General features: G+C 47.0%; 1 protein-coding gene across 5 annotated transcripts in view; it reads left to right on the top strand.

The window, feature by feature from the left end:
* Nucleotides 1-897: 897 nt before the first annotated feature.
* Nucleotides 898-12,823, top strand: part of LOC310824221 (paired amphipathic helix protein Sin3b-like) — a gene marked incomplete at its 5' end in the record, with an annotated part of 57,931 nt that continues 46,005 nt past the window's right edge. For 3 of the 5 annotated variants that reach the window (XM_083697043.1, XM_083697042.1, XM_083697045.1), the window contains 8 exons: nt 898-990; nt 1,990-2,096; nt 4,286-4,439; nt 4,610-4,948; nt 5,421-5,573; nt 7,258-7,401; nt 7,836-7,922; nt 8,114-8,232. In XM_083697043.1, the coding sequence (XP_083553169.1) occupies nt 898-990; nt 1,990-2,096; nt 4,286-4,439; nt 4,610-4,948; nt 5,421-5,573; nt 7,258-7,401; nt 7,836-7,922; nt 8,114-8,232 (1,196 nt within the window). The remainder of the gene's footprint in view (nt 991-1,989; nt 2,097-4,285; nt 4,440-4,609; nt 4,949-5,420; nt 5,574-7,257; nt 7,402-7,835; nt 7,923-8,113; nt 8,233-12,823) is intronic. The other 2 variants (XM_083697044.1, XM_083697046.1) reach the window with 1 other exon arrangement.

Raw genomic sequence — 12,823 nt, 5'->3', positions numbered from 1 at the left:
CAATGCCAATAAATTAATGTCTGTCTGTCTGTCAATGTCAGCCTGTCATAAATAAATAGTTTTACATGCATTATCCATTACCCATCTCTCTGCCTGGTTTTTATTTTGTTTCAGATAACCTGAGTCTAACCTTGTATCTTTACGCTTTGTTTCAACTTGAGTGAGACAGATGAATTGAGATGAGAGAGAAGAATAGTTTTACTGTAACGATCGGATTGTTCAGGTGCATGCTCAAGATTAATGTGAATAACTAAAATCTAAATGAGTATATAAATAAAAGATAAATGCGCTAAATGAGTTGGTCATTTCTAGCTTGCTCAATGTGTGATTCACACCTTCCTAGCAAATACTTTGAGTCGGAAGAACAATGTGGCTTAGTAGTCACAATGTTAATATGAAGCAAGGAAGAAATACAGGAATGTGTGAAGTTCCGACGTGTAAACATGTATGTTGCATTGCGTCTGAAGGATAGGACAGCATGCAATTGAACCAAGAAGCAAAGATTGACAACTCCACCCCTTTCTTCCTGCATCTGCGCATTCGAATTGCTCAGATCAACTGGGCTTCCGGACGCCAAGACTGACTGCACAGCTGCCGCCGAATTTAAAGAGACAGGCAATAGTTATTTAAAATAACAATCAGCAACCATTGTCTCAAAGCTTGTTTTCTGAGGCTTCGTTCTGACAGTCTACCATTAGTTACTCGTTGAAACAATAATCTCATTAGATCAAAGTCGCGTCGGGTAGTAGTTTAACTCACGCGAACATTTTCGCTTGCTAGCCAACTAAACATTGCTAGCTAGCTCGCTATCCGACGAAGTGCAAGATTTGTCGGCAAACCAAGAACCAGATATACCGAAGCTTAGAATCAAGTTGTGGTGGCTGTAAGCCGGCGATAATGGCGAAAATTCAGACACACAGCAACACGAAGCAAATAAACCAAATTCAAGATAAGGCCTATGTTGTACAAAAGCACTTTCAAAAACTGAAGGTAAGAGACGGGAACAAAAAGGGAAAAGTCCTTCTCAGAACCGTTTTGTGTTCGTCTGCTATTGCTTGCCTGTCTTTCGATGCTAACAAGCTAGCATAGCTAAATAGTTCACAAGAAGTGTTCTGAATGGAATGCATATTTAGCTAGCGCTATTAGCTTGCGTTAGTTAACGGTTGCTAGTTAACCCCGTTTCTTGTTCGGATTTACCAAACCAAGTAAGCATTGAGTTACTTTCCCATGATTTCGACTGGGTCATCTGAACGCATTCATAGCTAGACTTGGATGACAGTGAGCCAACGCTAGGGACAGGATCGACAATCTCAATCAATTGTTGGATAACACTCTCGGATGTCCGAAGTTCCTTGTTAATTTTCTGCCCATTTTTCTGCTAGAACAAAGTCGAATTTGAGGTCTGCAAACGCTATGCTAGAATGGTCTTTGTTGTCTCAAAATGGGAGGGGATTGCTCTCTTCATGCAAGTGAACAGTGTTGCTTGCGACAGTAAACGTTAAAACATTGTTATACACTCATCTATTGTTTTCCGGCTGCATTGGTTGTTATCAAACTATTATGCCAAAGCACATTTGTTCTAATCAAAGCAGCGCACAGCTCCATCGATCCTTGAGTAAACAACGTTGAATGAAAATGCAGTCGTGTCCAGTAGTAGTATGAAATGCGAACATTACCTCTGCTATTCTGGAGCTAGCTAAACATCTGACATGATACAAATATGACAGTACCGTAAGATGGTTACTGATTGCATCAGTGATCTAGAGTGAGCAATATCATTCTGTCGCCCGTTGGATTTGCCTGTAATGCTGGTGGCGTTATAAGTCATATACACAAGAGTCATTGTCCAGTACATTCGTGTATTTAACACGGATCCTCAATGCATTTAATGCATTGACAGTCAAAGAAAACTGTTATATGAAATGAAGACGTTGTGATTTGCTGTACTGTTTTATATTTAGTTTCACACTAGTAATTGTTTACCTTCAGGTTGAAGATGCTTTGTCATACTTGGACCAAGTGAAAATACGGTTTGGAAATGACCCTGGGATATACAACAAATTCCTTGACATCATGAAAGAGTTCAAGTCACAAAGGTATGGCATCTATCTCCTATTGTAGAATGATATAGGCTGATTATGTTGTAACGTACCTGGAGAAGCACAGGAATACGTTTAAGCATCTGCTTAATTAACATATTGGCACTGCATTGTAGCTCCTACTAGCTTACATGTTGTAGTATTAGTCGTAGCAGCAGCAGTAAAAGTGGTGGTGGTGGTAGTAGTAGCTCCAGCCAGAGTCAAGCCTCTTCTCAAGAAACCAACTCTTGACCCGTCTGCTGTCCATAACTACAGACCGGTATCCCTTCTCTCCTTCTTATCTAAAACCCTTGAACTTGCTGTCTCTAACCAACTGTCTAACTACCTCCTTCAAAACAACTTCCTTGACCCTCACCAATCCGGCTTTAAAGCTGGGCACTCTACTGAAACTGCTCTCCTCGCTGTCACGGAGGCTCTCCACTCCGCTCAAGCTTCCTCCCTCTCCTCTGTTCTCATTCTTCTGGACCTGTCTGCTGCATTTGACACAGTAAACCACCCAATCCTTCTCTCCACCCTCTCAGAATTGGGCATCTCTGGCTCTGCACTCTCCTGGTTTGCATCCTACCTGGCCGGTCGCTCCTACCAGGTGACATGGAGAAGATCGTTGTCCTCTCCACGACCCCTCACCACTGGTGTCTCCCAGGGCTCTGTCCTTGGGCCTTTACTGTTCTCTCTCTATACCAAATCTCTCGGCTCTGTAATTTCTTCACATGGTTTCTCCTACCACACCTACGCAGATGACACTCAACTTTTTCTCTCTTTCCCCCCTTCTGACTCACAGGTGGCAACACATCTGCATGTCTTGCAGACATTTCTGCTTGGATGTCAGCCCACCACCTAAAGCTCATCCTTGACGAGACTGAGCTGCTCTTCATCCCAGGGAAAGCATGCCCTCTCCAAGACTTCTCCATCACAGTAGAAAAATCTACTGTGACCTCCTCCCATACAGCCAAGGGTGGTCCTTGACACACACTTATCCTGTGTGGCGAACATCACAGCGACAGCACGCTCCTGTAGATTCTTCCTCTACAACATCAGAAGGATATGTCCATTCTTCACCAGAGAAGCAGCACAACTTTTGGTCCAAACACTTGGAATCTCTCGCCTTGACTACTGCAATGCACGGACTCCCCGCCTCCTCCATCAGGCCTCTGCAGCTCATCCAGAACGCTGCCGCTCGTCTGGTGTTCAATCTCCCCAAATTCTCCCATGTCACGCCCCTCCTCCGCACCCTTCACTGGCTCCCGGTAGCAGCTCGCATCAAATTCAAGTGCTTGCCTACCGGGCGGCAAAGGAAAAAGCCCCTCCCTACTTGCAAGCAATGGTTAGACCCCAAACCCCTGCAAGATCACTCCGCTCGTCCACCTCGGCTGCCCGCCTGGCACCGCCGCCTCTACGTGGAAGCAGTGGCCGCGCTACTCTGTCATGGCTGTTCACTGTCCTGGCGCCCAGCTGGTGGAATGAGCTTCCTACTACTGTCAGGACTGCAGGGTCACTTCCGATCTTCCGCCGTAGATTGAAAACCCATCTCTTCAAGCTACATCTTAACAGTCCCTCCTAAAGATCGCTTCACCCTCACTACCCCCCCTATACTAACCCTAACCCCAACCCCGATACCTCTTCTCCCTTGCTACCCCCCTGTAGAAGTTCTCTCCTACTAATAAAATAAATATATATATATAAAAAAAAAAAAGCCTACTGGCATCACGACTGCATAGATTGTGAGCATAGATTACTTTGTCTTATGATGACTGTTGGATAGATGATTCACTTACTTAAACAAATGTATTGTTGTAAGTCGCTTTGGATAAAGGTGTCTGCTAAATGCCATAAATGTAATGTAGCTGTAGTCAATCAAATGTATTTGTATAGCACTTTTTACATAGAAAATTTGTGGCAAAGTGCTTCACAACAAAAACCATGTAAACAATATTATCTAAGACCAAACCATAGACCCCCAAAAAGCAAGTCTAGGAAAAAACTCCCCAGTGGGGAAAACAAATAAAATAAGGCACAGTGGCAAAAACTTCCTAGTAGTAGCAGCAGCAATAGCACTTATTGTTGTAGACTGAGTTGTACATTATGTTCCTATGACGTTGTAAATTCGCTTTGTGCCATTTAATTTCTAGAACACCACCTCTGTCCTTACGAAACACCACTGTAACCGTCTCTCTCCTGCTCCCTAGCATCGACACCCCAGGCGTGATAAACCGTGTGTCTCAGCTCTTCCATGGACACCCAGACCTGGTCCTGGGATTCAACGCCTTCCTGCCTCCGGGGTATCGGATAGAAATTCCCAAGAATGGAATGGTGTTCCTTCAGTCTCCATTCTCGGAAAAGGTGTGTTACTCTATGGGTGCATGGAATGGTTTTCCAGAAATGCTTGGTTGGTTGGTTAACAGCTTCATGTTATTATTCATTATGTAGCACTGTGTTTATGAAGAGGAGTAGACAAGTCTCTCTCGGTATGTGTGTGTGTTAACTACTCATGTTCTACGTCACATTCCCAGGTGTCCCCAGGGCAGGGGAAGAGCATGGCCAGCCCAGCTGTGAGTGTTACGTGTTCCTCTGCAGTGGAGGCTGGCTCTGCCCAGAGTGAAGCTGCCGTGGCCTCCCCAGAGAGCTTGTCCTCTGGACCCCCAGTGCCCCCCAGCAGACTGTCCCTGCCCCTGCCCAGCAGAGAGAGCCAGAGCCAGCCCCCCTCCTCCTCGGCAGTGTCCCCCCCGTCCTCAGAACCCAGCCCCGTAGAGTTCGACAGCGCCATCAGCTACGTCAACAAGATTAAGAACCGCTTTCTGGACCACCCAGAGATCTACCGAGCCTTCCTGGAGATTCTTCACACCTACCAGGTATATAATAACACAGCATTCTCCCCAAAAATGTAAGAGTGGCGCTGCAAAACATTTGATCATGCAAACAGCGCCACGCTGTTCAATAATCCTGGAGAGAACTCTTATAACATGCCATTTAGCAGAGGAGGTTTATCCAAAGCAACTTACAGTACAGTGAGTGCCTATGTTTTTTGTATATATGGTCCCAGCTGGAATCAAACCCACAACCTTAGTGTTGCTTGTGCCATGCTCTACCAACTGAGCCACAGAGAACCACTTGATCCAGCGTAGGAGGTCAGAAATGTCTGAATCTTATTTTATTGTTGTGTTTCTGATAATTGAAAACTGTTACTATTTATGGTCTGCGTGAGGTTTTTTGTCGTATTGAGTTCCAATGTCGCTCTGTATTGTAACAATAAGAGTATGTACTATCCTAATCGTGCCTCAGTTCCAGAGATGAAAATGACATTAGGCTGTGTGGTTTGTTCAGAAGGAGCAGTTGGAGATGAAGGAGAGTCGGGGGCGAGGCAGCTCAGGGATGACAGAGGACGAGGTCTTCTCCAAGGTGGCCAGTCTCTTCAAAGGACAAGAGGACCTGCTGGCCGAGTTTGGGCAGTTCCTACCAGATGCCAAGAGATCACTGGTCAGTCAGTCAACCGTCCTATCCTTAGTTTTCGTTAGCCTGGTCTCAGGTCTCTGTGTTTTACTCAACTCCTCTGGCTGTTAATTTCGACACAAATATGTACAGTATGACTTATAGATGCTCATAGGCAGAGCAAATAATTAACACCTGCCAAATGTGGGTCGATTTTGGCATTGGTGGGTAAATCTGGATATTTTACAAGCCAACAAAGGTTTGCGAATACTTCGCTTCTGCAATTTGAAAACAGAACTGATGTGATCACCAATTATGGTCACCGTTGATTAAACATTGGTGACAACACTCCTGCTGCTCCTGCCTCCTCCAGCTGACTGTAACTGCTGCGCATCTCACTCACGCTTCTCCTGAATTTCAAACAAACCCCAGAATCTATGAGCTTTCTTAGTTACAACCGAAAATAAAGCGGTAAAGTAAAAGTCAAATACACGTGACAACACGAGAGAGAAACTAACATGTCCGTGTGAGAGAGAAAATATGCAGGGGATTATTGTTATAAAAAATTTTTTTTGGCACAGTAGGATCGTTCTGTGCAGGGAGTAACTTTCAATGCGCCAGGAATCATGCTAATGTGTTTTTTTTGTCATCTTTGCCTTTGGTTACAAAAAAATTGGCTGGTAAAAAATCTGTTGATTTTTATGCCCTGCTCATTGGCGCTACTTCATAGACAGTTCTGGGACCAGGGTACGGCATGACAGGTTGGTTTCCTGGACACAGATTAAATCTACTCCTGGACGAAAGAGCATTTTTAAAGTAAAGTCTCAATTGAGAGTGCTTTCTAGTCCAGGAGCAGATTTCATCTGGGTCCAGAAATTGCTCCCTCTTATTCAAAAAAGCTCAGTCTCAGTTTGTGTTTACTGTGTTCTGTGTGTAACCGAAGATATTCCATATAAGCATTTTTAGAGAAGATAACACAACTCCCTTGATTTACAATTTAGTTTTGCTAGAGACGGGGAAGATGGCACCAGTCCCATGTGGGGATTACAGTTCTGACTAATTACCATGCAGTACTAGATGGGTACTCACGCCAGAAGCGTTAAAATCCTGGAAATCTGAAGCCATGCCCCTCTACTAGGGTACGGAAGTCTAGTTTCCCCATTGACCCTCACTACAAATAACAACCGGCATCGTAGTTGAAAGACTATTGGAAACCGCACTTCCGTACCCCAGTAGAGAGATTTGAAATGTCATGCCGTGAGTATCTGACTAATTACCATGCAGTACTAATAAGCCCCACTGACAGATGTTGTACCGAGTACCATCACCTCCGTAACACGCTGTTTCCCCCCCCCCCCCCGAGTGACGTGTGTGTAGACTAGAGCGGGAAGCTAGGACAGAGCCAAATGAGTTGTCTTTTTAAACCATTACAACAGCATTTTTTTTTTACTGTCAAATGGCTGTGCGAAATGTTTCTACACACTTCAGTGATCTGAAAAAAACATATAGAAAGGTTGCTAATCTGGTGTGAATTGAATTTTTTGTCTTGTCCTCTTGTAGGCGACCTCTCTAAAAAAGTGTTTTGATTTCTCTATTTTTAAATAAGAGCTAGAGAGGCGTCGCCAATACGGCAGCTCTGCGGTGCAGCTACTTTTGAAAGAGGCTTTGGTCTTACTGTCCTGTGTGTGTTGTGTTACTCTCCTGTGTAACAGTCCTGTCTGTGTTGTTGCAGTTCACAGGCAGCTCTCTGACCGGAGGGAAGGACCCCCTGAAGAGGGCGGAGGAGGAAGACATGAACAAGCAGAGCAAGAAGAGGCCCCGCCCCATGCTGCTTCCCCACATGACTCCACTGCCCAAGGTAGAGGCTACCTTCCAGGTAGATTATAAATCAGTCGGGCTACGCAGGGCACCAGATCTTCACAACACCTTGGGGCTTTGCACACTACAGGGCCGACCCAAACCATACTGTGCTGGCTCAGATATTTTCCTTTCACATTGTCCTTTCCAGCACTGTTTCAGCAACTATGGTGGACCCATAACCAGCTCGGTTTGGCTTTATAGTGTGAATTAGGGAGTAGAGCAATGGCTTACTTCTCAGGAAACTCATTAATATGGCAGCTATCTATCCATCTATTGATCGATTGCGTTTTAAGTACTTCAAAAATACATTATTTCTACAGCTTTTACAGGTTTACATAGGAACACTCACCATTGATAAATGCAACTTCTCTCATTTCTCCCTTCTCCTTCAACTTCTCCCTTTACGGCATGCAGCGATATAATAGTGCTTTTGCTTTGTTTGTTCTTTAGAAAAAGAAGTTCTCGTGTTCCAAAGACCAGTCGTTCGCCTCCGTAGGGAAGCATGGGGTCATGAGGGAGTTCACCTTCTTTGATAAGGTAAGGCTGAAGAGAGCACAATAACCACTGGGTTCCTTCCATCCTTCCTTCTACATCCATCCTTCCTTTCCTTCTTCTCCATCCTCCTGTCTCATCCACCCATCTTCCTTCCTTCCTTCCTTCCTTCCTTCTATTCTTCTCTTTACTGTGTGTCTAGGCTGATAATGCTGATATTCTGTTGTTGTTTTTAGATTCGTCGCCTATTCAAGAGCCAGGAGGTGTATGAGAACTTCCTGCGTTGCATCGCCTTGTTCAACCAGGAAGTGGTGTCAGGAGCGGAGCTGCTGCAGCTGGTCACCCCCTTCCTGGGGTAAGTATGGAGGGTGGGGGCATACAGAGGGCACTACAGTCCGGCACTCACTTACACACGCGCCGACTACACCAAACAGCCGACTACAAAATCATTTATGACCACCTACTTTTTTCAACTTCATAAACAACTTTTAATTTACATATTGCAATCTGCTGCAATTGCGTATTCAAACGTCCTTCATGTGATCTGTTAATTGTGTTCAATCACAAAGCGACCGATGACACAAAAACATTGTTGGTTCGCTGTCTGTCCCGGCTCCCTCGGTGTAGTACCTTGATGTATGCGCTGCTGATGTGAAGGTGTTTCTTCTTCACTGAGGAGGAGAGAGAGTTGCGTTTGCTGGCCACTAAATCCGTCTGTAGCCTACGTCATGCTGACCACTTAACGACCACTTTATCTTCACGTTACGTTCATTAGCCCCCCAAAACTCAACGTTATGCTAAGCGGATAAGGGTAGTTTTCGAGGTTTTAAACTACCCAGCCGTGGGTGCACAGGGGTATGCTGTGCATTGAAGACATTCAAACATTGTTATAATTGATTGTAAAAATGTTATTGCCTGTGTAAATTGTCCTTTTAAAATCTTGATGTATATCACGTGTCAATATCAAGGCCCGCTGGCCAGACACAGCCCTCCACAACTTTTAATCAGGCCCACAAATAAATTCAGACAATTTAATGTGGCCCGTGCGCTGGTGTTTAAATTTACATTTGTGACAATACAACATTGAAACGCAGGAGGCACTGACACGCTCCACTTTTCCACTTTTTTGCCGTGCTTTTAGGCTACAATAAAATAACGGAAATGCTATGAGTAGCATGTTCCTGCAGTATCGGAGTATTGAATGCTATCTGCCTTTCCAAAGGTCTTCCTTTCCAAAAAGTCAAAGAATTAAAACACAACCTTCAACAACAGCAAAACATGTTTACTCAGGTCAACAGTCAGAGTGAGGGAGCTGTGAAGGCAAGCTTTATAATAGCGGAGGAAATAGCAAGAGCATGCAAGCCGTTCATAGAGGGAGAGTTTATTAATAATTGCATTGAAAAGGTATGTGATGTTGTATGCCCCGACAAAAAGCAGGCATTTGCGAATGTCAGTCTCTCCCAAAATACCGTGGCTAGTCGTGTTGATGAGCTAGTAATGAAACATGACATCCCACAGATCCCGCCTCACAGACCAGCATCTGGTCTCGGTATTGAAAGTGGCCATAGCAAAGGACATTAAGCCTAGAATAGACGAGATCATTTCTAAGAAAAGGTGCAGAGTGTCTTGTAAGAGTTGAACTAAAAAGCAAGCACAATGCCTATTTTGCTTAGGTTTGGCATTATAGGCCCTATTGTTGTGTCCTTTCAAGTTTCCAAAGTAAGCCATACAATTTGAGATTCGACTTGTTGCACTGACTATTTTGCTTTATCAAAAAGTTTTGCTGAAAACCATGACCTTATTTGTGATGCAAATGGGTTTTGTTTACTTAAAATAACTTACCAAGTTATTTTATCCAAAAAATTGTTCAGCATTTGATAAATACTATTTTGCTTTATTAATCAATGCTGGTAACAAAGACCTTGTAAACAAGTCCGAAACACAGAGGCGGAGTCGGTGTCGGTGATGGGGAAATCTCCCGTTTATTCATGATTGTTTTAATGGTTCGTTGGGACTTTCCAGTCCCCGCTTTCCAGCCCTTCTCCTCCCGAAAGCAGAGGCACACACATCTTTAAAACCTTTTGTTAGCGAGGCTTCATTCGCAACACCTGCGCAATCAGCCTCGCCTCCGAACCCTGGCCACGGTCCTGTAGCTCCCTCTACAGGCCGAACGCTGCATGTCCCTCCACATACCCCCACAGCCCGACACAGGCCGGGGACACGACGGCCGACAACCTACTCCCCCCCCCCCCCCCTGCATGGGAGAGGAAGTCTGCCACGACCATCTGCGCCCCCGGTCTGTGCACGACCGAAAAGTTGAAGGGCTGCAACGCGAGATACCACCGGGTGATCCTTGCGTTCACATCCTTCATGCGGTGGAGCCACTGGAGGGGAGCATGGTCGGAGTAGAGGGTGAAAGCGTGACCCAGCAGGCAGTAGCGGAGGGCGCCGACCGCCCACTTGATGGCCAGGCACTCCTTCTCCACCGTGCTGTACCGGCCCTCCCTCTCCGATAGTTTGCGGCTCAGGTACAGCACCGGCCGGTCAGCCCCCTCCACCCGCTGGGTCAGCACTGCTCCCAGGCCTCTATCCGACGCGTCCGTCTGTAGGGAGAAAGGGAGGTTAAAATCAGGCGCATACAGGACCGTTTCTCCACAAAGAGCTCCCTTAAGGGCCTCGAACGACCCCTGGCACTGGCCCGACCATTGGACCGGATCCGGGGCACCCTTCCGGGTGAGGTCCGTCAAGGGACTGGCCAGCTCTGAAAATCCCGGCACGAACTGCCGGTAATAGCCAGCCAGCCCCAGGAAGGCCCTCACCTCCATCTTCGTCTTGGGCCGCGGAGAGGTGGCGATGGCCGCAGTCTTTTCAATCTGCGGCCGCGCCTCCCTCCGACCCAAGTGGTACCCCAGATACCGGATCTCCCTCTGCCCAATCACGCACTTCTTCGGGTTGGCCGTCAGCCCCGCCTGCCTCAGGGACCGCAGAACAGCAGCCGCACTCTGCACATGCTGCGCCCAGGTGTCACTGTGAATGACGATGTCATCCAGGTAGGCCGCAGCATAGGCAGAGTGCGGCCGCAGAATGCGGTCCATGAGGCGCTGAAAAGTGGCTGGGGCTCCGAAGAACCCGAAAGGGAGCACCGTGAAATGGAACAGCCCGAGCGGAGTGGAGAATGCAGTTTTCTCCCGGGATACCGGCGAGAGTGGAATCTGCCAGTATCCCTTCGTGCAATCCAACGTCGTGAAATATTTGGCCGTGCCCAGCCGGTCCAAGAGCTCGTCAACCCGGGGCATCGGGTAGGCATCGAACTTGGAGACCGCATTAACCCGTCTATAATCCACACAGAACCGTATAGCCCCATCCGGCTTGTTGACAGCTGCGGGACTCCTCGACCACACCCAGCTCCCGCATGGCTTCCAATTCCCGGCACACAATGTCTCGTTTGTGTACCGGTAACATATAGGGACGCGTGCGCACTGTTAAACCCGGCTGCGTTTCTATATGGTGGTCGATAAGCGTAGTCCGACCGGGCAGGGGAGAGAACACGTCGGCGAATTTAGCTTGCAAATCTGCAACGTCCGTGGCCTGGCTAGCAGAGAGATGGTTATCAATACCGACCGGAGTGCTAACTTTTGATTTTGGGACTTCCGGTCCGAACTCATCTCTCTCTGGAATTATCGTAGCCAGAGCAACAGTGACCACGTCGTTCCATTTTTTTAGGAGATTGACGTGATACACTTGCAAGCTATCCCTCCGGTCTGAGCGAACTACCTCATAATCCATGTCCCCCATGCGACGTGTGACCACAAACGGCCCTTGCCACTTCGAGTAATTTCGTGCTGGAGGTGGGTAACCGTACGAGCACCTTGTCTCCCGGTGGAAATTCTCGCAGGTTAGTTCCCCTGTCGTCTAGGCGCTTTTGACGCTCCTGGGCTTGCTGCAAATGCTCACGTGAAATAACCCCTAGGGCGTGGAGCTTTGTGCGCAAGTCCAGGACATATTGGATCTCACTTTTACTGTCGCTAGACCCTTCCTCCCAATTTTCTTTAAGAAGGTCTAGGACACCCCGGGGCTTACGCCCGTAGAGTAATTCAAACGGGGAAAACCCGGTGGAAGCTTGGGGGACTTCCCGTACCGCAAACAGCAGGGGATCTAGCCATTTATGCCAATTCCGACTATCCTCGTGTACAAACTTCCGGATCATTGACTTCAAGGTCCGATTGAACCTCTCACAAAGGCCATCAGTGTCCCGGTGGTAAACACTGGTTCGAACCGCCTTAATGTTCAACAAGCCGTACAGTTTGAGGGTGCGTGACATAAAATTAGTGCCCTGATCGGTGAGAATCTCTTTAGGGATTCCCACGCGGGAGATGACTTGAAACAATGCAAATATTGCGCAGCGGTATTGCCTCGGGGTATCGGGTTGCGTAATCTATCAAGACCAACACAAACCGATATCCCTGTGTACACCGATCAAATGGCCCGATAATATCCATAGCAATGCGGTCGAATGGGTTCTCGACCAATGGTAAGGGCGGCAAGGGGGCCTGTGGAAGGGCTGGGGGATTTACCAACTGACATTCGCGACAAGAAGCGCACCACCTACGCACCTCTGCCTGAATTCCCGGCCAATAAAATCGAGCCATTATACGGTTTAGTGTCTTATCATAACCTAAATGGCCCGCCATGGGGTTGAAATGAGCCGCCTAGAAGACCATTTCCTGGCGGTTACGGGGAACCAACAACTGGGTTACTTCCTCCTGACTGTGAGTCACGACTTACTCTATATAACCTGTCGCTGATAATCGCAAAATAGGGGTGGGCGCGCACTGTGTCTGGCCGTACCAAAGTACCATCAATTGCTATCACTTGGTCATAGGCCGATCGTAGGGTCTCGTCACGAGACTACTCGAGGGGGAAGTCGCCTAGCATAGGATAGTTCG

The sequence above is a fragment of the Argentina silus genome (genome assembly GCF_951799395.1).
Source record: "Argentina silus genome assembly, chromosome: Y".
NCBI classification, from domain to species: Eukaryota; Metazoa; Chordata; class Actinopteri; order Argentiniformes; family Argentinidae; genus Argentina; species Argentina silus.
This window is presented reverse-complemented; position numbering and strand designations above follow the sequence as displayed.